We start from the raw sequence: 24,863 nt of genomic DNA on the forward strand, positions 1-24,863 counted from the left end.
CGACTAGGTGGTGGTGTAGGATAAGCTGTCTAGAATTGCCTCTCCCAAATCGACCTTGGCCTCTAGATGAGGCACCACTGAAGCTACCTAAATGTCGGGACCTCTTGTCTCTACCATGCATCATCTCTCTAGTCTCAATGTGGATGCACTTAATATGATGCACTATCTCCACAACCTAGAGAAATGAAGTCCTCGTCTCTAACTCTCTAGCCATAGCAAGGCGAATACCATGGTAAAGACCATCAATGAATCTCCTTACTCTCTCCTCCTCAGAGGGAATCAAAACAGTAGCATAACAGAATAGCTCGGTAAACCTCATCTCATACTCGGTAACTGACATCGGACCCTATTGAAGGTACTCAAATTGTCTCCTTAGCTCCGCTCTCCTGGTGTGGGGCACAAATATCTCATAAATGACATTGGAAAACTAAGCCCATGTAAGAGGAGGTGATCTTGCTGGTCTGGCCAGCTCATAAACCTGCCACCACCTCTTGGCTGGACTCTGCATCTGGAAGGCGGTGAAGTCAACTCCATTGGACTCAACTAGTCCTAAATTACACAGAATCTCATGACAACGATCCAAGAACTCATCGGCATGAAGTGAGGAGGATGCAACTTTGTGATCTTGTCCAACCTCTTCAGCTCACCAGATGACATCGCATGCCTATCCTCAGGTTGCGCGGTAATAGTAGGCTAAACTCCCCCAACTGGTAACACTCCGGGGGTCTGATAACCATGGTCCATCTTCTCTGGGTACGACTAGCTAGGTTTTTGCTTCGCCCCCTGCCTGGGAAGTAGCTGGGGCAGTAGGGAATGCCTTGACCTGTGCCAACTCTCAAATAAACCAACCATATGGAACAAAGTGTTTTGAACAGGTGGTGTAGCAAGTAAACCAAGGGGAACCTAAGTTGGTCCTTCCGGATCAACATAGTCAAGAATCTGCTTCTCAATGGTAGCTACTAATGGCTCCACAACAGCTTCTCGAGTAGGGCCCCTAGCTGTGGCACGTACTCCACCCTTTCCTCTACCTCAACCCTAGCCTCTGCCTCGGCCCTGAACTGGGGAACTGCCGCCTGCTTAGCTATACCAGAAGAATGTGTCCTCACCATCTGTGAGAGAATAGAAAAGCAAAATTTTAGACTTGGGGATAAGCAAATCCGCATGACAGAGAACGAAAGAAAGAGAAGTTTTCCTAACAATCTTGTAGCCTCTCGAAGATAAGTACATACGTCTCTATACTGAACTGCAAGACACTACTAGACTTGCTCATGACCCGTGAGACCTAGGCAACCTAGTACTCTGATACTAACTTATCACATTCCAAAATCCACTAGAGCCGTGATGGCGCCTAACACCGCTTGCTAGGCAAGACACCAATAAATATGCGAAAATAAAATTCAATGACATTAAGAAATAATCTCAAATAGCAAAATAACATAAATAACTGAAGTCAAATGACGATACAAATAAAGTCACCCCAAAATCTGGTGTCACCGAGTGCATGAGCTCTATAGAGTATTAAATATAAAATCTGAACAAAATACAATACTTTCTGGAAGACTGAAATGTAATAACATATATAAAAGAGGGGACATTAAGGCCTGCGAATGGAACAACAATGCTACCTTGAAATCTTCAACAAATCCGAATATGATTCACTAGCAACCGCCACGATCAGCAACACCTGGATCTACACATTCATGAAGTGCAGAGTATAGTATGAGTATAACTGACCCCATGTACTCAATAAGTAGTAAGCCTAACCTCGGGCTAAAAGTAGTGACAAGCTCGGCAAGATCCAGTACTCACTTTCAACAGCCAACAACAACAATAATAACAACAAAATAATGGCAAAAGGAAATAAAGCAGCTCGAATAATATCAGGTTTAACTCTATCACAATAAGAGGTGAAATAAGCATGCATTTCAAGTATAGAGACATCAAGGCATCAACTTTCCCACAGAAATCACCTAAACAAAGGTTTATCAAAGTAAGCTGATGTTTCAAGCTCTAAACAACAAAGAGATACATCAATTACCAATTAGCATAAGGAAAATACAACTTTATGCCTGTATGACAAGTATTCATGCAAAAATTAAAAAGGTCACAATTTAATCATCATGTATACAAAGTCTCAGCACATTAATACTGCCTGGCACAAGTACCTTCAGACATACTCTCAGCACTCTCACGGTGCCTGGTACAATGCCCCTGAATCATCACACACACATGCTTCTTCCTATACGAGTGCCTGACATAAGTCCCTCACTAAGCATGGGCCTAAAGTAAAATGGGTTATCACCTGACTCCAGAGGTTTGGATCCTAGCCCAAGCACTGATCGGATCAAAAGTCAACAATCAATATCACTCAGCCTAGTATGGGGCCTGGCGCAAGCATCACCTCACAATCAATATCAACACTCAACAATCAATGCCAGTCAGCTTAATATGGGGCCTTTTTGCAAACACCACCTTACAGTCAATATCAACACGATTCTATGGCCCAAAAGCAGTCATTAATTCGCTCAAATCTCAATATGCCAACATCTCACAGTATCATAATCAATATATCATACGGAATATGCCAACGTGCCATAACTCAACTCAAACACGTGTCACACACAAGGATACCAATAACGTGTGATATAACATATAATAAGTGCATAGAGATAGAGATATAACACGCGAATATAATATCATGACTGAAAAATATGACTATGGCTAAGCCAAATATCCAACAGAGCAAAAATAGTCCTATCATGTCTCAAATAGATAAGTAGATAACCTAGACATGATTTCTAGCATGGATAATAACTCACGTAGTCATAGAAGTGGAGAAAACATGGTATCAAAGAAAGATGATAGCAAAATAAAGCATATAATAGCCTAAGATCTACCCAGGTCATGCATAACCACGGTGCACACATATACGCTCGGCATCTCACTTATATGTCACCCCCAACATGTAGTAAACAACATAGCCAAAAGGAAAATACCCTCAATCCAAGCCTAGACAAGATACTTACCTCAAACACGCGAGAAACAATACTCCAAAAATCCCTTGCCTCTTAAATCGGCCTCCAGACAGGAAAAATCTAACCAAAAACAACTCAATAATGTCAAACAAGGCTATAGGAATCAATTCCAAATAATAATGTTTCGATCTTTATTCAATTTTCAAAAAGTCAACAAAAGTCGACCCGAGGCCAAAATATCCTAGGATCCTCCAAATCCAAATCCAAATCCGGACATATGCCAAACTCTAAAATCACTATACAAATCTATTGAAATCATTAAAACACCAATACTATACCGTTTAAATAGAAGTTAAACCTCGGTCAACTCTTATAACTTAGGCTTCCAAAATGGAATTAAGTGTTCCAATTCACTCCAAAACCTTCTCAAAATTAAACCAACCATCTCCATAAGTCACAAAATAACAAACAAGCATATGGAGAGCATTAAATGGAGAAATGAGGCTGAAATACACAAAATAATCGGTCGGGTCATTACAGATACACAAGAAAGTTCTTTCATCGCAGTTGGGAGATCATTGCTAATAATGTAGTTAGAATGGTACATGCCTTCTTCTGTGGTCATGAACTACCAAGATACATAACTATAACCAACCTAGTTCTAATGCCTAAAAGGAACGAGGTTAATACTTATTCAGACTTGAGGCCTATTAGCCTCAGAAAATTTCATCAACAAAGTGTTCTCTAGAGTCATTCATGAAAGGATGGTTAGCATATTACAGAGGTAATCTCACCACACCAAGCAAGGTTTGTTAAGGGAAGGAGCATAGTGGAGAATATACTACTGGTGCAAGAAATAGTTCATGATAATTAATATGAGGGGGAAGCTAACCAATGTAGTCATCAAGCTAGATATGACAAAAGCTTATGATAGGGTCTCATGGTTATTCTTGACTATGGTATTGAGAAAAACGGGGTTTTGTGAGATGCTGATATATATGGTATATAGAACATTTTGATAACTAGTACTCTATACTAGTTAATGGTCATGCTCAAGGCTTCTTCAAATCATTCAGGGGGTGAAATAAGAAGATCGATTATCTCCAACTTTATTCATCTTAGAAGCAGGATGTATGTCCAGAGCCCACAATGCACTCCACATCAATGAAGAATTTATACCTTTTGGCATGCCAAAATGGAGCCCATACACAAATCGTCTTGCACATGCAGATGACACTATCATTTTTTTTATCAGCAAATGAGGTATCACTCAAAATGATAATGGACACATTAGCAGCATAGGAAGAGGCAAGTGGGCAAAAGGTGAAAAGGGAAAAAAGGGAAATCTATATGCACCACATTGTTCCTCAGATTATTAAGGATAAAATGTATTATGTCACAAAGATTATAGAGGTGATTTCCCCTTCACAAATCTAGGGGTACCATTTTACTATGGCAGGATATTGAACTATTACTACAAGGAATTGGTGAGAAGATTCGAAGAAAATTAGGCTTATAGACAGGTAAACTATTTTTAGTAGGAGGAAGGTTGTGCTAATTAGTCATGTACTTCAGAGTATGCCTATTCATATTTTATCAGTGTGTGATGTGCCAGCGGGTGTTACAGCACAAATACATAGATTGTTTACAAAATTCTTTTGGAGAATTCTGTTGGGAATTCTACTCGACATTGGGCTTCATGGCATACATTGTGCCATCCACATGATGAAGGAGGTGTAGGATTTAGAAGTCTAGAAGATGTATCCAAGGCACTTTTTGCTAAATTGTGGTGGACTTTCAGAACAAAACAATTATTGTTGAGGGCCTATATGAGCAATAAATACCTAAAAAGGTGCCATGCAGTTCAGGCAACTTGGAAAAAAGGAACACATGTTTGAAAGAAAATGCTAGCATGCAAAGATGAAATTGAGCATGAAATTTGGTGGCAAGTTAGAAAAGAAATACTTACTTCTGGAATGATAGCTGGAAAGGATTGGGTGCATTATATCATGTAACACCTCAGGATATTTACTGTGATGAAAGCATTATCTTGGTTGAGGAAGTAGCAAAGAATGGAAAATGGAAGGCGGATCAGTTAAGACTGCTATTGCCTAAGGATATAGAAGAACATGTTATACAAAAGATCAAGCCTCCCAAAGAATCAAATTCAGCTAATGTTGTACCCTCACCTATGATAGACCAATGCCAGTTGAACAAGTTGCCCCTTCAAACCTGCAGGAGGATGAATACTTACATATTCAATCTGAAGAAGAAGTTGATTTTGGTGATGAAGCTGATGATGAGCATAGTGAAGATTTGGAGAAAGATGATACTTGTAATCATCTTCTTACTGCTTTTAATGGTGATCCAGAAGCCACCAAGGTTATAAACTCCCAGAGCCTCTCTCCCAGAAATAAACCAACCCCTACCTTACCAGAAGTAAAGCAACCAGTTCCAAAGTCCTAACAAAACACACAATCCCAAAGCATTTTTAATGATTAGTACAACCACTTGGAATGCAAGGGGAATCAGAACTTGTGGTGCCATTGAAAGACTCAGAACCTTGAAACACCTTCACAAACTTTCCCTCATATCTGTTCTAGAACCATTCCTTGACAACACTCACCCCAACCACTATAAAACCCAACTGTCAATGCAAAACTCAGCTTCCAATATCAATAATAAAATATGGATCTTCTGGGATCAGGAAATCAATGGTACAATCATTGCTCAGGATGAGCAATAATTAACAATAGATCTCTAACATGTAGAAGTAGCAGATCCATTTCGAATTAACGTTATATATGCTAAGTGCAACCCATTCTAAGAAGATATTTGTGGGACACTTTGAGACAACAATCAACTTCATGCACAATTCCTTGGTGTGTGATTGGTGATTTTAATGTAATTTCATCCATAAAGGAAAAGATAGGTGGCCTTTCCTATCAAATGAACAAAAGTATGGATTTCCTAAGTATGATTGAAGACTGTGGCTTGGTGGATCTGGGATTCTATGGTCCTAAATCACTTGGTCTAATGGAAGAGGACCAGGTTCCATTGTTTGGAAAAGGTTGGACAGGGGTCTAGTGAATGATAGCTGGTTGACTCCTTTCCCTGCTACCACTGTTACCCACTTATCCTCAACATGCTATGATCATAACCCCCTTCTGATGGAGATGAATGTGAGTCAAGACACAAACAAGAAATATTTTAAGTTTCTCAACTGCTGGGTAGATAATGCAGGATTTCTGCCACTTGTCTAGGAAATCTGGAACCAGGAAGTTAAAGGTAATGCCATGTGGATTTTTCACTAAAAACTCAAAGCTGTGTCAAACGTTTTGAGCATTTGGTCAAGAGAAGAATATGGGGATATTTTTCAGAAAGCAAAGGACTATGAACAACTGGTCAAACAGGCAGAAGAGAAGTGGATACAGACAAATGATGCTACTGATAGAATGGCATTCCAAGAAGTGGCAGCACAATATGTTAAGTACATGAAATTAGAGGAATCCATTTTGAAGCAGAAAACTCAGCTCCAATGGTTTAAAGAAGGTGATGCAAATTCAAGATATTTCCGTAGTCTTTTAAGAGGAAGAAGAAGAAAGTTATTCATCCATAAGATCAAAGACATAGAAGGCCAGTGGGTGCAGGGGGATGAGAAAATTGGAGAAGCGTCATGTGAGTACTTTTAGAACCTCTTCACAAAAACTGGAGGTACAACTAGAGAGGATCTCCTCACCTGTATTCCATCTCTAATCATGAAGACAATGAGATCCTTAACAGGGATCCAACTGTTGAAGAACTGAAAGCAGTGGTCTTCTCAATGAACCTAGCTAATGCTGCAGGTCCAGATGGTATGAATGGAAAAAATTTCCAAACATGCAAGGACATCATCAAAACAGACCTCCTGCAAGTTGTATTACCCTTCTTTGGTGGTGCTGAGATGCCAAAGTACATGATCAGTGCCTGCCTAGTTCTACTTCCAAAAGTGGAATTCCCCAACTCTCTCACTGAGTTCAGGCCAATCAGCCTCAGCAACTTCATCAACAAAATCATCTCTAAAGTCATATGTTCCAGATTGGCACCCATTCTTCCCAGAATTATCTCAGCCAACCAATCTGGATTTGTCAAAGGCAGGAATATTTCTGAGAATACTATGCTTGCACAGGAAATTGTGCAATGCATAAAAAGCCAAATGCAGAGTCTAATATGGTGATAAAGTTAGACATGCCCAAAGCATATGACAAAGTATCATGGAGTTTCACATGCATTATGTTAATAGGGCTGGGCTTCAGTGAAATGATTATAGACATGATATGGAGGACCATGTCCAACAATTGGTACTTAGTTATCATCAATGGCAATAGATGTGGCTTTTTCCATTCAACTAGAGGTCTCAAGCAGGGAGATCCACTGTTCCCATCCCTATTCATCATAGGAGCAGAACTCCTTTCTAGAATGCTGAACATGCTTACTCATGACCAATTTTTTAAAGGCTTTTATATGGAAAAATGGGTCTACAGATCAATCATCTGAGCTTTGTAGATGACATCATTATCTTCATTTCAGGAGGTAGAGCATCATTGCAAAAAATCATGAAAGTCCTCAGTACATATGAGGACATTTATGGGAAGCAAATCAATAGAAACAAAAGTCACTTCATGGCTTCTCCTTGCGCCTTTCCTGCAACCATCAGAATAATTCAACAGGTTACAGGTTTTACCAAAAAAGACTCCCCCATCACTTACCTGGGATGCCCCTTAATCATAGTAAGGATAAGAATAATTTACTTCAACACCATGGTATCCAAAGTAGTGAGCAGGATTAGAGGATGGCAAAGCATAATTCTTTCATATGGAGGGCAGAACAACCTTGATTAAATATGTGCTGCAGTCTCTCCCTACTCATCTCCTCTTAGCATTATCCCCTCCCAAAACAGTGCTAAAACAGATTGAAAAACTTGCTGCAACCTTTTTCTGGGGTATGGACAAAGACAAGAAAAAGTACCACTGGGCTTCTTGGCAAAAACTCTCCTTCCCACTCACTGAAGGAGGAGTTGGATTTAGATCTATGGAAGACATATACAGAACCATGGAGCTCAATAATTGTGGATCTTTAAAACTAAACAGTCTTTGTGGAAAAGTTTCCTTAGAGCAAAGTATTGTCAAAGATCAAATCCTATTTCCAAAAAGTGGCACTTAGGGTAGTCACAAGCATGGAAGAAAATGATGCTCAACAAAAAAGAAGTTAAGAAGCACATACAATGGAGATTGCATTCTGGAAACTACAGCTTCTGGTGGGATAACTGGTTAGGAACAGGTGCCTTGGCTCAACACAGAACAGAAGGAGGAAGACCAAGAAACATCACTGTATCCCAATTCTGGGAATCTGGGCATTGGAATTTGCAGAAGCTGAATCATGCTGCACCTGTCCATAAAATTGCCTCCATCCTTCACACCCCAATTTACCATGATCCAAATACCCTTGACCAGGATATCTGGGTTCCTAATGACAATGGAAACTTCACATGCTCATCAGCTTGGGAAGTAATTAGAAAGAAGAGGCCCGTCAGTTTTACTAACAAAATGATTTGGCACAAAATGATACCCTTCAAATGGTCCTTTTGCTTATGGAGAGCCGTTAGAAACAAATTACCAACAGATGATAGGGTTCTCTTATTTAGCAATCCTATTGTTTCCATATGTGTGTGTTGTCAAAGATATGGTGCTGAGACTGTGGAGCACATATTCAGCACAGGGCATTTTGCAGTAATAGTGTGGAGAACATTTGGAGGAGCAGTTGGTATCCAAACAGCAGGACTACCTCACAGACTACTCCTAATGAAATGGTGGCTGCTTAAAAGACAAAATGAAGTCCAGAAACTCTTGCTAGATACTGTCCCTATCATCATCAGCTGAAATTTATGGAAAAATAGATGCAGTGCAAAATATGGTACCAAACAGTCCTCTTTGACTAGAGTCTTGTTTGCCATCAATTCTGATATCCATCTCCTTCTCAAAACCAACTACCCTTCTGTTAAATGGCCATTGCAATGGACTGACCTGTACCAAGCCATTGAAGATATATCCTATTACACCAATGTTCAGCAAGTTACCTGGAGGAAACCAGCACAAGAATTTGTTAAAATCAACAGTGATGGCAGTGCACTTACAAACCCAGGGAAGATAGGTGTTGAGGCCATCATCAGGGATCACAGGGGTACATTTATCCATGCCTTAGCAGGCCCAATGGGTAAAGGTACCAACAATCAAGCAGAGATAAAAGTAGCAATTATTGGGATCACATGGTGCTTGGACAATGGTTACACCAAAGTGCACCTTGAATCAGACTCAGCTTTACTCATTCACTAGCTCACTAGTGAGACTACACCACCATGGGCACTGAAAATGCTGCTACTGAAACTGAAGCAGTTATGTGATCAATGTGCAGCAATCAGTTTCTCTTATGTCTACAGAGAAGCTAACTGTCCAGCATACTCATTGTCAAAGCTCAACCATAGTCTCACAACACTCACCAACTTCCATTCTCTCCACTCACTGCCCAGTCAGATCAGAGGTCAAATCCAACAGGATTTCCTTGAACCACCAACATTTAGACATAAGAAAACCAATAAAATCATCATCCCACCACACCTAGCCTCTCCTTCTACTTCTCATGGGTATGGATGACAGTCACGCAATAATGGGAGCAAACCTAATTGTCCAAGATCGAATGAGCTACAACAACAAAGAAACCAATAGCAGCAATAGCTGCACCAAATGCTGCAGCAATAGCAGCCTCAACAGCAGACAAGCACTGTGTGTGCCCAGCAGGTTTTCACTAACCAGTTTGTTCTTTTTTGCAAGTACAGGGTTCCATCTCATTATATTGGTATGTATTCAATGTGTGGTATTAGCACTTCATGTGCTCAATCTGTTAAATAAATATCAATATACATGGGACACCCAGGATCAATCCTTTCTAGATTTAGGGCACCTTAATGGCAGATTAGCTTCCTGTAGCTCCTGCTGCCCACTCTCTTCTGTCAACAAATCCTTTTGGCCATTGTATTCTTTGCCTTTGGGCAGTGTTATAGATGACATACGACTACAATCCAGAAGCAGCAGTTTTTCTAAATTTTTTGGAGTTGATTGGATAGTTGTTTGTACACTTTTTGGCATCTATTTAGGCTACCTTCACAATGGCTTCCACTCATGTTCAAGCCAATATGAAGATAACTTTGATGTATCCTTCACTCTATCCCCTATGCTGGTTTTTGCCTTTTTCACATAGGGAGAACTAGTTTTCATTTGTATCATAGGAGCAAATGTATATGGGAGAATCTCCCCAATTCTAGTCTCATAATTGACCTAACTTTACTTGATTTTTATACATCATTAGGCTACCAATTTTGGTTAGCAAAATGGCACCCTCATTTAGGTCTAACTTCACATACTTGTAAGGTATCAAATGGCTATAGATTTAGTAGTCATCTGGTATCATCCATTTATCTGGAGGTAAGGTTTATGCCCCCTCCTTTTAGTACTTTAGCTTTATATATATGAAAATCAGCCCTAGGCACAATGCCTAGTGGACCTTTAAATTAAAAAAAAAACACTCGAGGGGGGAAATTCACAACAAGTTCAACTTACAAGATGCTAAGACAAAGAAAAATGGGATATAAGTACATGTGGATTGAAGGGCCACTCATCAAGATGTCATTCTTCTTATGGAGATTATGGAAATTCAAACTACCTTTGGATGATGTTGTTCGAAGATGGAGTATACAATTTCCATCCAGATGCCACTGTTATCAGAATTCGGAGGTGGAAATATTTATGCATGTATTTCTTACACCTCCAACTGCTAAAATACTATGAAAACACTTTTGCATGCCAGCAGGTTTAAATATGGAGGGACTACAACTAAGTCAAGTATTCAATATGTGGTGAGCTGCATCAGTATATCCTCATGTGAAACCTATATTTTATATTGTACCTATATGTATTGTTTGGGAGTTATGGAAAAGAAGAACTACTTTAAATCATGGTGGGAGAATTTTTAATGCAAGATTGCTCTACTAAGTCATGCAAAACATTATCATATTCATGAATGTTAGGAGAAAGAACTATCAATATGCCCCTTATAGATGGAAGGATGTGCTACAATCTGTAACCAACTACAAGATAAAACTAAAGGCAACATGGGTATGTTGGACACCACCACAAGTTGAATGGATCAAGTGCAATATAAATGGTGCATCTAGGGTAATCTTGGTAGGGTTGCTTGGAGTTTTTGTGCTAGAGATGACAGGGGAGATTTGATGCAAGCCCAGACAAAGGAAGTGGAGGATGATTACACCAATAATGAAGTAGAAGCACTGGCTATCATGTGTGCACTAAGGCATGTAGCAGCTAGTCAAGCTAACAATGTCAGTATAGAAACAAACTCACTTCTTTTAAAGAGTACGAATGAACATAACTAGGAGGTGTCTTGGAAAATCATCAACATTATGGAGGAGATATGAAGATTTATGCATGGAAAATGGGTGGTAATAGCTCATGTTCTAAGGGAAGGAAACATGTTGGCTGATTATTTTGCAAATCTGGCTTTAGATAAAGAAAGAGTTAGAGTTGTCTCCTTTCAGGAAATGCAGGTAGCAGGAAAAGGAATAATCAATAGTGATAAGCTACAACAACCATATTTAATAGTTCAACCATGCACAAAATGATGATAATGGAGGATAGAATATACAGAATATGAGGAATAATGATGATGAGGCCAAGGACATGGGAAGAGATATGGGATCACCATGCTCAAATCCAATTGAATGAGAGAAGGAGATGATGAAGGATTCTGGAGGATATATTACTAACCATCATGCTCAGGTGGAGGAGAACATGGTGGCCTTTTTATAACTAACTTTGTGTTCTTTTTTGTAGGAAATGATATGGTGTACATGCCCTACTTATTGGCTTTATTCTAATGTATGGAATTAGCACTTGGTGCTCAGTCCATTGGGGAAGTATCAATAGTAGGCACAAATATGATTATGAAGTATCATAATGAGAAGTTAGTGTCTTGCAATGCTAGATTTGATCTCATGTCCAATCCTGATCATATGTCACTACTCAAGTAGCAGCTTCAATCTCGAAGTCATTCACTCAAGTTTGAAGAAGAACTCCAGGATACACTGATACAAATGGAACTTACATGTTGTACACATACTATACAACTCTGATTGTATGAAATGTAGACATCATGGAGCTTGGAACTGGCCCAAACTTTAAGATCACCCTCTTTATAGATCCCTCACATTGTTTGAAGCAAGGAATGCTTCTACACAAGTAGTGATAAGGCCCAGCTTTATCAGTTGGAAGTGGACACTACCCAAATATAAAACTCAAATCTATTGGGGCTGCAATTGAATTTAGTGGTTACATTGCGGGTGGTGTACATAACACATTCCTCACTTAGGTCATTTAAGGAACTTATTCATGTTTTGTCCTTATGGAAACTCTCAGGGATAACATACGAAATTTTGGGGACAACTCGCTTGCCCATACCTCTAGTATATTGAGAAGTTGTGTTGCCCCCTTTGGTGCAAGGCTCTGGCTTGCACACTACTAATGTTGACACTCAAGCTATTCATACACACTACAAGGAGTATATTGGTGGAGGGACTAGAACATGGACTACTACGGAGATGCACACATGGAAGAAGAGACAGTACATTGATTGATCATGGTTAATTACTTGGAGGGGTACACATTGGCTAGCTTTTCCTAATTTCTTAGCTATAAGTTTAAACCAATCGGTTAGTTATGACCTAGTTCAATTTGTACTACCATTGTTGAGTATCTTTTACTGAATTCTAGTAACCTATGTACTCTACATGTTTAGCTATTTGTCTTCTTTTTGTAAGACAATACTATTTTTTTTATTTAGATATATATAAAAATTAGCCCTAGGCATACAACCTAGTGGAATTGTTTGAAAAAAAGAAAGGCCCATCAAAACATCCAAGACTCAAGATTGTATTGCACATAAAGATAAATCAAGCATCCATATTCCCTTTGTATCTCAAGCAAATCTTTCTCGTCGCATCCAAACTCTCTGAGTGTAAGAAGTCATCAACGGAGTAAAATGCACAAACTCGGTCAATCTTCCCACAGTGACCCAAATAACATCAAACCTACTCAAGGTTCGTGGTAATCCTACCACAAAGTTCATAGTAAGGCGTTCCCACTTTCACTCCGATATATCCATCTTTTGAAGAAGACCACCTGGTCTATGATGCTCATACCTGACCTGCTGATAATTCAAATACCGCAAAACATGTCCTGCAATATCCTTCTTTATCCTCTGCCACCAATAATGCTGCTCCAAGTCACGATACATCTTTGTAGCACCCGGATGAATAGAATAGCACAAACTATAAGCCTCCTCAAAAATTAACTCCCTCGGACCATCAATATTAGGAACACAAATCCGACCCTGAAGTCACAATATCCTGTCATCTCTAATAACCACCTCCTTAGCACCACATCGCAACACCGTGTCCTTAAAGATAAGAAAATAAGGATCATCGTATCGACGAGCCTTAAATCACTCAAACAAGGATGATTGCGCAATAACACAAGCAAGAACTCCACTAGGCTTGAAAATATCCAACCACACAAATCTATTAGCCAAGGCCTGAGCATCCATAGCCAAAAGCCTTTCCGTAGCAGGAATAAATGACAAGCTCTCCATACTCTCTGCCTTCCTATTCAAGGCATCTGTTACCATATTTGCCTTACCCAGATGATGCAAGATAGTGATGTCATAATCCCTAAGCAATCCAAGCCACCTCCGCTGCCTCAAGTTCAAATGCTTTTGCTAAAACACGTGCTGAAAACTTTGATAAACAGTGTAAACATCACATGACACACCATACAAGTAATGCCTCCAAATCCTAAGTACATGCACAATAGTTGCCTTATCCAAATCATGAACTAGATAATTCTCCTTATGGGGCTTCAACTGCCGTAACGCATAAGAAATCACCCTACCATTCTGCATTAACATCGTGCCAAGACCTATGTGTGAAGCATCACAATACACTTTGTAAGACCCTGAACCTGCGGGCAACACAACCATTGGAGTTGTAGTCAAAACAGTCTTGAGCTTCTGAAATCTATCCTCACATTCGTCAAACCATCTAAACAAAATACCTTTTTGAGTCAACCTGGTCAATGGGGCTATAATGGATGAAAGCCCCTGCACAAAACAATGATAGTAGCCTGCCCTCATAACACAGGGAAAAATATACCACACCACATATACAATATCATCTCAAGTCGCCGGTGCTCTACTAGTATCGAGTAAATCAACATCGCATACTAATGAATAGGGAGGGACTGAAGATGTAGGCTTCGAGCCGAAATAAAGTCACACGGTAAGGATTCAAGAAAGCAAAAGTTCATAAAGCCCTATAGCCTCTCGCAGATAGATACTGACGTTTCTATACCAATCCACAAGAATCTACTAGACATGCTCATGACTTGTGAGACCCTTAAAATCTAGAGCTCTAATACCAACTTATCACGCCCAAAAATTCCACCAATAATCATGATGACACTTAACCTTCTTGCTATGCAAGCTAACACTAAACAACAATATTAGAATTTATTTATTAAGCCATTAATTGAGATGTGATATAAATAAGAAAGTGGAATATGTCTCACAATATCATCAAAGTACATAAATCACAGTAAGCTTACATATATAATCCAATATTGTGTCCAATCTAGTACCAATCTGGGTGCCTTCGCTCACAGGGCCCAAAGTAACATGAGTAATCACCTGACTCTGGAGGGACGGATCCATATCCAAGCACTGTTGCGGCATGAAATCCGATCCATTAATAATATTATTGTAGCGTGCAACCCGATTCAATCATGTTATCGTTATGGCGTGCAACCCGATCTAATTACAATACTGTGGCATGCAACCCGATCCAAACACAATACCATCAATAATCAATATACGCTTACAATGTCCTTGGTGCCAAATTTCTCAACTTTTTTCGTTATACCACTTCCAACTCAGTAATATGCATATGAAATGATGTAATAAAGACGCACCATGATATAACAATAAAAATACGGATGGACATTTAAATGAGTAAGAGATGGATATGGCTAATCATTTAATTTAACTTTATTAACTGTTCAATATGCTTATTTAACATTCTTTAGTCCGATCATGACATCAACAAGAACAATGTAAGACAATAGCCAATAAATCATAAATCAAGAATGGCAATTGTATGACTACGGCTAAATTAGAAAGCCCAACACGGTGAAAGTAGCCCGTCATGTCCAAATAAACAAGTCGTAACCCTTGCATGGATTCTATTTATGATTAAAATTCATCACGCAGTCATAGAATTAAAGAAACATGAATAAACAACTTATGAAGTCCAGATGAGGCATATCATAAGCCTAACTCTGTCTGGCTAAGGTCATAACTTAGCTACACATAAACGCTCGTTACCTCGCATATACGTAACACCTAAATCAAGCAACAAATAGTAAATAGATTACCTATGTGGAGAATTCCCTCTTACAAGGATAGATAAGAGACTTACCTTTTTCCTGTAAGCTTCAATCAATAACAACCATCTTTCCTTTTAAATCCAACTCCAAATGACTCGAATCTAGTAAAATATTACTCAAATGAGTCAATACAAGCTTTAGGAATTGATTTCGTGTAAAAAAAATGGTTCAATCTTTAACCCAAATAAAAAAATCAACAAAAGTAAATCTCGGGCCGCAGGCCCGAAATTTGAAATTGATGATACATATAGATTACCCATAACACCCTGAGTCTAAATATATAATTAGATTCCAAATCGGAATTCAATTTTATGTTCAAATTCCCAAAATCATTCTCTTAAGTTCATACCAAAAATCTCAATTTTTACACTTTAAATCCTTGATACATGGGATAAAAATCCATGTAGATTCTTGAAATATAATCACCAATGAGTAAAAAGTACTTATCCTCTTTACTTGTATGAAAATCTCGTTGAAAATCGCCCCTCAATTAGTCCTGAGCTCAAAATATGAGAGAATGGGCAAATATTCCAAAATTTTAAACTTATATACTCTGCCTAGCACTACCCTTTGCGATGCGACCTTAGCTCCACATTCGCGAAGCACAAAATGCCACCGCCCAAAAATCCTCCTTCGCAAACGCGATGGTTATCTGCCTCACCAATTCGCGAACACGACCATGTCCCTCGCGAACGCGAAACTCAAAACCTCTAGACCAATCTTCTTCTTTCAACGATGTTCTAAGAAGAGCCCTGTATTGTTCGACTTATTTGAGCCTAAACTGTAGTTCAAACTTCACATTGTTTTGTGAGGTTGTTGTATCATCGTCAACGGAGGGTCTCCTCAACCGCGGCAATCCCATTTGTTCGGTTTGTCGATGATCCATAGTTCCATTTAAAATAGTCACACCCACTATTATCCTATACAATATAACAAATAATTATCAGTGATTGAATAAAAACACATACCCATATATATAATTTTTAAACACAAAACTTACTCACTTTTGACACTTTATAACCCCAAAATTTTCGACTGGGATTTCTAAGAGTTGTTGAAGTCTTCAACAAACATTATTCGCCACAAAGGCAGATATCGAGTTCTACATATGACATTAAACTTTAGGACGCCTTCCACTTTACTAATCTAAATGAGGTAGCTAAAAAAGAGAGAAAATAAAAAAGGAAGTTGAAGAGCATACGCAAAATGGTCTGCCTCGAATGTTTTAATAGGCCATGGTATGCATGCTCTATGCTAGTGAAACCTGTCCAAAGCGTCCCTTAAGCTTGAATGTTTGGCTATGTAGTAAGCGCATGGCCTATAGTTACTGTGGGCATTGAGACAAGATTAAATTGTACATGTATCAATTATATTTATCTATAGCTCGTGTTTCAATCTAGATGACATGTTTTTACGGTTAGAAATAATTTAAGATTACAAGTTTTAAAAAGTTTTTTTATCTTTTCAAACTCCATCAGTCAAACTAACTCGGCTTCTTCCAAGTCACACCGTTGGTGCTAAAAGGGAAAACTAGAAGAGAGATTTTCAAATTCCTAGGCTTTAATCGCCCTGCCTACAGATCGTTTCTGGTGAACCTCCATCTCTCACTGCTCTTCTTCCCCATCTCCTTCCATCCCTATTTTTTCAATTTGAATCTGTTCTAACAAATTCCCAACTTATTGCACGAAACTAGGGCTTCGGTTTGTGAATTGTGATCTTACACAAATTCGATTTAAAGCTAACATCGATTTATCTTCATGAACTAGCTTTCTGTTAAATATTCGTTTAATTTACACTTGATATCAACAGCTCAGTAAATTTAGCTTTCTTTTGTTCAGTCTGTCGAGAATTCCGCCTTGGAAGGACTCTGTCTGATCAATGAACAATGCCTCAATCCCAAATTAGTTAAAATTCTTGCTCCCAAGTTCTATTTGATATGCTGCTCCCAAGTTCATTACCTTTCTGCTCTGTATGTGTGTATATTGTGTTTGTTTGCCTTTGTGCTTGTGCGTTTAAAACTTCTCTGATTTGGCATGTCCAGAAACTAGGAATTAGATTGAGGTATTTAGATAATGCACATGAAGAAAAGAGGGTTAGTTTTGATATATCACTTGGACTTTTAGGAGTTAGATCTTTTTTCAGATAAATGATTTTAAGGAGGTAGGTCTTTGCTGTAAGGATTTGTTTTTCAGTTTTTCCTGGAAAGTGCTTGCTTGTTTTTGTGGTTCTTTAAAGTGAATGTATCATGCCTTATTCCAATGTTTGTTGGTAATGGTTCATGAGTCATGAATCATATCTTGTGCATGGACTTCAAATAGTAAACAAGTTTTACAAAAACGAATTAGTCTAATGCGTACTTCTCTAATGCAATTGGAAGATAGCAACAAGTGTTACATACACAATTTAGTCTAAGGCGTACTTCTTTAATGCCTTTGGAAGATAAAATAGCAGACAAGTTTAACAGACATGAATTAATCGAATATGTACTTATCTAATGCCATTGCATGTAGCTTATGTGGACTTGTGTTATGGTTTCATTCTATGCATCTCAGCAATGAATGGCATCCTCATAAAATTTTTGTTTATTAAGGTTAACTATATACTTATCTGCTTTTCTCCAAATGAAGCCGTTTTATTGTTTTCATGTTGATTATTCAAGCTTATTTAGCTTTCCAGATGCATAATGCCGATAAACCGTCTATATATGGTGCAATTTATCTTCTTTGGGTGGTTTGTTGATATGTTGTTATGTGTTCTCTGAGTAGGTTGTTCCTCAGTTTCCTCAGATTTTTGATGGGTGCACCTAAGCAGAAGTGGACTTCAGAAGAAGAAGCTGCTCTTAAAGCTGGGATACTTAAGCATGGGCCAGGTAAATGGCGCACGATTCTCAAGGATCCAGAATTTAGTGGAGTATTGTGTCTGCGTTCAAATGTAGATCTTAAGGTAGAGGTTACTACCATCGTTTTTTCATTAGATAATTATGTTTTGTGCAGAGGAAGTTTAGATGTTATTTGAGGCAGATGATAGCTATGTAGTTTAGTAGTTTATCTTTTGTTTCTTATCTATGCATATGGTGTTAATATGCCTATTTATCTTTGTTGATGCTGTTCAGGACAAGTGGAGGAACATGACGGTGATGGCAAACGGTTGGAGTTCTCGAGAGCAAGCAAGGTTAGCTGTCAAAAGGACGAAACAGGCCCCTAGACAGGATGGGAGTCCTGTGGCTGATACGACCACAGCTGAAAGTGATGAGGAAGCTGCTGAAGCGCAAGCAGCCACTACTTCTAGCAGTTCTCCACAGATACATGGTTCAAGAAAATCTATGATAAGGTTAAGCGCTGCTCGTTGATTGTTGCAGCATAACTCTTTGTGGTAGTCACCGAGTTCTTTTTGTGCTTATGGATATAGTTGCTTGCTGGTTTATGCATGTTCTATTGTTCCTAGGTGGCATTTGGATGTTTTGTTAGAAATATTTGTTGGAGATGCTTTTTAGAAATATTTTCAAAAAACATTTTTGGAGAACAATTTGTTTCCTGAAGTATTTTTTGAAATGTTTCTATATGATTTCTGAAATGCATTTTTGTTTTCTTTGCCAAACAAAAATGTCTGACAACCAAAAAGTGCTTTGCTTTTTCATTACATGCATGTGATACTTCTATGTTATTAGTTTTTGGCATTCGGAAGGTAAAGTTGGTATGGGACCTCTGTTTAGATCTTTCAGAAGTTCATTGAATTTCCTTTTCTTTAGTCAGGATGAAATAATATTACCTGTCTTGGTGGGGTCCCATATTATTCTTATTTTCTTACTTTGGAAGGATGATTATCCCTCATAGTTGCTGCATTAAATATTATAGGTTGGATAATCTTATAATGGAGGCTATAAGCAGCTTGAAGGAGCCAGGTGGTTCCAACAAGACTGCAATAGCTGCATACATAGAGGTAGTTGTCTTCTTATTATGTGCTTTCTTTTAGAAGAAGTAACTAGATATAATCTAGAGTACCATTCATTAATTATCATGCATGGAAATCTTATTTATTTTTCAAAGACCCATAAAGGACTGATTATGGTGTTGCTTCTTGTTATGGCAATATCAACATTGTGATGATGTTTGCAATCTGTGATGCTTGTATATTTCAATTATGAGGCTTCGTAAACCTCAGTATCATCAAACTTAGTGCTTTCCCTCTTAAATTCCTTGTTTGTTATTTGTGGAAGAAAGTTTTCTATTTTACTGTTGTTTTTGTTTTTATTATTTTTAAGATTTGACTGTTGGTAACAACAGATTAGGATGAAAAAAATACAGCACATTTGAGTCCTAATGTAGCATCTGGTTGGAAATATGCAGAATATTAGATTGCTTGAGTGCACATAGGTCTGATAGTGCCACATTAATTTTTCTTTCTTAATGTATGATCTTGATTCCATATAACAAGGCATTAGGCTCTGCTAAACAGGTCCTCAATGAAATATTATGGGTTAATGCACCCTGATGGCGGCATAAAGAATTCTGGTTAGTATATGTATGTTCAAGAGGGTGTCTGCTTTAGTATATGCAGATCATGAGGTTGCATGAGTCTAATATAGATCTGATACTGCTATGCTAATATCTCTTTTCTCAAAGTATGATCTTGATTCCCTATGCTAAGAGTTCACCCCCAACGTAGTGGCTTTACTGATCAGGTTCTCAATGATCTGTTGGCTTATGCACCGTGTCCGACAGAATCTTTTTTTTTGGTTAATACATTTATGCTCAATCAGATGATATAAAGGTCATCTTACAAATCTTAGTCAATGCATAAATGTCATGATTGCTTGATCTTAGTTCCTAGCAAAAACCAGAATTTTGGTTGCATCTGTCAGTCTATTCTACTTAATTTTATGCTATTTCTATCTATTAGGACCAATACTGGGCCCCTCCAAACTTTATAAGGCTGCTGTCGGGGAAACTGAAGTATTTAACTGCAACTGGGAAACTTATCAAGGTGATGTTTATATTGTGTGCTTGACATCTGATATACTTTCGAGGTTTTACACTACTCAAGCACAAAGAAGAGAAATAAACACAAACACCCCGCTAAAGTTTTTAACAAAACTAGCGAAAGCGTTCTTCAAACTCACGTTAGAAGAATGTAAGATGAAAAGAAACCTTGCCCACACGTTCTTCAATCCCACAAGATTGCAAGAACCGTTGAGTAAGTGAAGAAGAGGAAACAAAAGAGTCAACCACGTTTTTGAAGCTAATGCTCAAAAAAACTAATCACCAATCTTTATTTTCAACATATTAAGCCCTTTAAATAGGCCTTACAATGAGTAATATTGATAAGGTTAAGGAAAACTAATCCTAATTAAACTAGAATAAGAATAAGGTTAAGAAAACCTATCCTAACTAAAATAGGAAAAAGAATTCTAGTAGGAATGGGATACCAACTAACAATCCTAGTTTGACTAGAATTACAAATATAATCCTACTAAAACAAAAATTAAATTACTAGGAAACAAGAAATAAGAAATCCCAATCTTTAAGGAAAAGAAATCCTAATCTTGGATGAATTCTTAGACTTCTTGAATTTCTTGGATTTTTAACCTTCTTGATCTTGCATCAACATCTGTGTCATTGCCCAGCTCACCCTAGGCGTAGGTGTGAATACAATCAGAAATGATGATTGGATTCAAGTGTTTGTATGCGTGGTAATTTTTTCCCTTCCTGGTTGATTATAATACCCTGAATATATTGTCTCTTATAGATAAAGCGCAAGTATAGAGTAGCACCCACATCGACACCATCTGACAGAAGAAGAAACCTGTCCAGTCCATTCTTGGATAGCAGGCAGAGGATCTTCTCCAAGGTTGATCGGGATGATATGGACATGCTTAGTACATCTCAGATAGATTTAGAGCTAGCTAATAAAATGAGGAACATGACACCTCAAGAGGCTGCAGCTGCTGCTGCACAAGCTGTTGCTGAAGCAGAATCAGCCATAGCTGAAGCTGAGGAGGCTGCTAGGGACGCTGAAGCTGCTGAAGCTGATGCTGAAGCTGCAAAAGCCTTTTCAGATGCAACGAAGACACTACATGGGAGAAGTGCCCCACGGATGGTAAGACATCCTTCTATTTCAATTATTGGGTCACTGCTAATGGCTTCTATTGTTTTACTTGTCTCTCCTTCCTATCTTTCCTTTCATTGTTGGTAGGATATGTTCTTACTTGTCCTTGGAATCATTATTGGTTCAGTGTCTAGAAATCGTAGCTTGAGACCCATTAATTAACTAATAGAAAATGTGTAGGTCCATAATCTTTGCTTTTCATTTCCCCTTCACTTTACTTGAAACATGATTTATTTAATCTAATACTTGTTAAAAGAATAGATATTCTCTTAATTAAATATGAAACATGCTTCTGAAGACCTTATCTTAACAAAACCTCAAGTAAAAGTTAGAAGTACGTGTAACAGTGGGTAGCTATCTTGTTGCCACAACCAGCATAATCTTCCTCTGGGCTTCACTAGCTTCTGTGCCAGCTCTAGTGTCTTGATCAATGTAGTCTGTCATGTACCAGCTGTTAAATCTTTAACAGTGTTTTAAAAAGCGTTTTCAGGGCGAGGCGCACCAAAAACGCCCCGAGTCAATGGTGTGGGGCGAAAGTCTCAAGAGCGTACGTCCAGCAATTCGGGGTGTATGCCCGAGCGTTCGGGGCGTACGTCCGGGCGTTTGAGGCGTGTTTTTTAGTGAGACGTAAGCCCCAAAGACTTTTTCAAATTAAAACAAAATTTGTTGAATAAGTCCTTCATATAATACCCAAATTCTCAAAATTCAGCTTGGTAATTACTCAAAAGTTTTAAAAAGGAATTGAAATGTATTAAATTTAAAAGTCAAGACCTTATTTATTGATTGAAACCCTAATTCATGGTCTTTCCCAATTCTTTATCTTGTCCGCTAGTCTGCTAATATCTCCCAAAAGTAACGAATATTCAATTTTCTTTTTTCACAAATACAAAGAGAACTCCATTCTCCTTCATAGCAGCAAGTTTAAAGTTCAAATTGCAGGTTAGTCATCCTTTTTGTTCCTCCATGTAGAAAACTTTATTCTTTTCGACTCAAGTTACTTGTGCTTCTAAGTAGCGTATAATATATTGTTTTGACTAGTTTTTTGTGGGATGGAGCACATCTATATATATATTTTTCACATATTTATAGTTTTCTTCAATTTTTATGCAATTTTACCTGTTTATAAATATTTTTTGCAATTATATTATTTTATAAAATATTAAAAATTAAATATCTATGGGGCTTACGCCCGGTGCCTCGGGGCTTACGCCTCACTGAGGCATATGTAAAACGTCTCGCCTTACGCCCACGCCTTTTAAAACACTGGTTAAATCTTGAAGTCGGTAGAGAGAACTGCTTCACCTAGCTCTGGATGGTACAGTTGCACCAACCTGCAATGCAGAGAGGAATTGGAAGTTGTATTTGCAAGAGAGAGATTTCTAAACTCTCATGTTGTGTTTGCTATGAGATTTATTCTTTTTACCTTTTCAGGGAGGGGAAGGGTGGCTTCCTTTAGCAACTGATTCATTTGGGATTCTTCTTTTCTTTTTTTCCATTTCTTTTTGGGATGGGGTAAGGGAAGGGATGATGAATTGTGAGGAAGCACCCGAAGCAAATCCTCCTGTATCTCTGGTAATCTTGTTGGTTACAGCAGGTTATGGTAGACACATACCAGTTGACAAGTTGGAATGATAAATCACTAGCACATCAATTCTTCACAGGTGTTCAATGAGAGCAAGAAATGACAGACAAGTATCTGTATGTTCATATTTATCATCTTTTTAGTTGATTAGGAGGTTACTGTTACCTATATAAACTAGTGCCTTACACAGTCTATAAGCTGTTTAAAGTGTCTCCCGATGCAAAATTGATTATTTGCGGATATACTATGTTGAAAGCCTATTCTTTGTTTTGTTTGCTGATTGTATCTCTAATATCTAGATGATACGTGCTTGATCGTTCCTTCCGAGGTGCGAGTTAGAGAATGCTGGATCCTGTTCCAGTTTGATGTTTCTGTATCTTCAGTCAACTCACTCTTCAGCTTGTACATATGGGCGAAAAAGTTCATTGTAAGTGTAATATGCCAGGTTGTTAGTAGTAAAAGCTTTTCCGATTGTATCAAATTTGTGTTCCCTGTTCATCAGCGGACATGTCTCAGCAACCACAATGTTTTCTTATTAAGCTGTTTCTGCGAGCTGAGGGAATTTTCTGAGGAATTTGTTGTAAAGAGTAGGAACTGGGAATAACCCGGTGTAGTGGGGTGATGGGGGTCCGTTCATGTGCAGCATGTACCTCAGGCTCAATTGTTTACTGTATGCTGATTTATTTATTTGAACTCGATTTGGATGGAAAATAAATTAGTTTATAATAGTTTCTAGCCACTGTCATTTTCTTTTTTTTAAAAACTTAATGTCACCATTATGGTGAGAGGTTTGGCATGACCTCAACCTGTATATTAAAACTCAAAAGGATCATTACAAAAGGAGTTGGTAAATCATATCTAAACAACTCCTGAATCAAGAGAGGAGAGCACATTCCAGTGAGATTAAGAAAGATAAAGTGCTCCAAAGTAAAATTTTGGGGAAGGCATCCAATCCTTCTGAGATTAAAGATATTAGAAAGGCTAAACATCATAAAACTTCTTTCTAGTCCTAATTCTGAAGTTGACCAACTGGTCTCTGTCATTCTTCAAAGTAGCTCTCACCTTCAAAGGTAAAGTGTCAGCCTCAGTGAAGAAGGTAGAAGTCTTATATATACTCCAGTTAGCTAGCAAGTCAGCTGTGCAGTTAGCTTCTCTGTAGCAGTATGAAAACTTGAAATTGCCTTCCTGCCGTAACTCTCTAATTTGTTCTACCAAGTGAGCAATCTGCCAAGGTGTACCGATATGCTTGTTTATTGCATTGATTAGGACTAGAGAGTCAGATTCAACTTCGACCTCCTTGTATCCATAATCAATACACCATTTCAAGCCAACCTGGATAGCCATTGCTTCTGCCATATTGTTAGTGCAGGAACCAAAAAAGGTGGAGTAAGTCATTATTAGATCTCCATACTGATTTCTTAAGCATCCTCCACCTGCTAAGCCTGGGTTTCCTTTGCTACAACCATCAATGTTAACCTTAATGTATCCATCAGGTGGTTTTATCCATTAGACAAGGATAACTTTTAGTACAGGTTTACACCTTTCCACTGTTTGGATTAATTGTTTCCAATCAGTAAAGATAGGTAATGATGGAAATTG

General features: G+C 38.3%; 2 protein-coding genes across 5 annotated transcripts; one reads left to right on the plus strand and one right to left on the minus strand.

The window, feature by feature from the left end:
• Positions 1-16,768: 16,768 nt before the first annotated feature.
• Positions 16,769-23,991, plus strand: LOC107802999 (telomere repeat-binding factor 1-like). Of its 4 annotated transcripts, XM_016626593.2 has the most exons (8): positions 16,890-17,166; positions 17,416-17,481; positions 18,343-18,520; positions 18,690-18,907; positions 19,432-19,516; positions 20,477-20,560; positions 21,323-21,673; positions 23,564-23,991. In XM_016626593.2, exons 3-8 carry the CDS (start codon positions 18,371-18,373, stop codon positions 23,576-23,578), a joined length of 903 nt encoding a protein of 300 aa, XP_016482079.1. In that variant the 5' UTR covers positions 16,890-17,166; positions 17,416-17,481; positions 18,343-18,370; the 3' UTR covers positions 23,579-23,991. The 4 variants fall into 4 exon arrangements, with proteins under 4 accessions (XP_016482077.2, XP_016482081.1, XP_016482079.1 ...); XM_016626591.2 differs by lacking the exons at positions 16,890-17,166; positions 17,416-17,481 and adding an exon at positions 16,769-16,815; XM_016626595.2 differs by lacking the exon at positions 17,416-17,481 and having other exon boundaries at positions 16,888-17,166; positions 18,355-18,520.
• A 254-nt stretch (positions 23,992-24,245) lies between these two features.
• On the minus strand, positions 24,246-24,620 carry LOC142180078 (uncharacterized). Its single transcript, XM_075251000.1, has one exon. The coding sequence runs from the start codon at positions 24,618-24,620 to the stop codon at positions 24,246-24,248; it is 375 nt and encodes a 124-aa protein (XP_075107101.1).
• Positions 24,621-24,863: the final 243 nt, after the last annotated feature.

The sequence above is a fragment of the Nicotiana tabacum genome, chromosome 4 (genome assembly GCF_000715075.1).
Source record: "Nicotiana tabacum cultivar K326 chromosome 4, ASM71507v2, whole genome shotgun sequence".
In the NCBI taxonomy this organism is placed as follows: Eukaryota; Viridiplantae; Streptophyta; class Magnoliopsida; order Solanales; family Solanaceae; genus Nicotiana; species Nicotiana tabacum.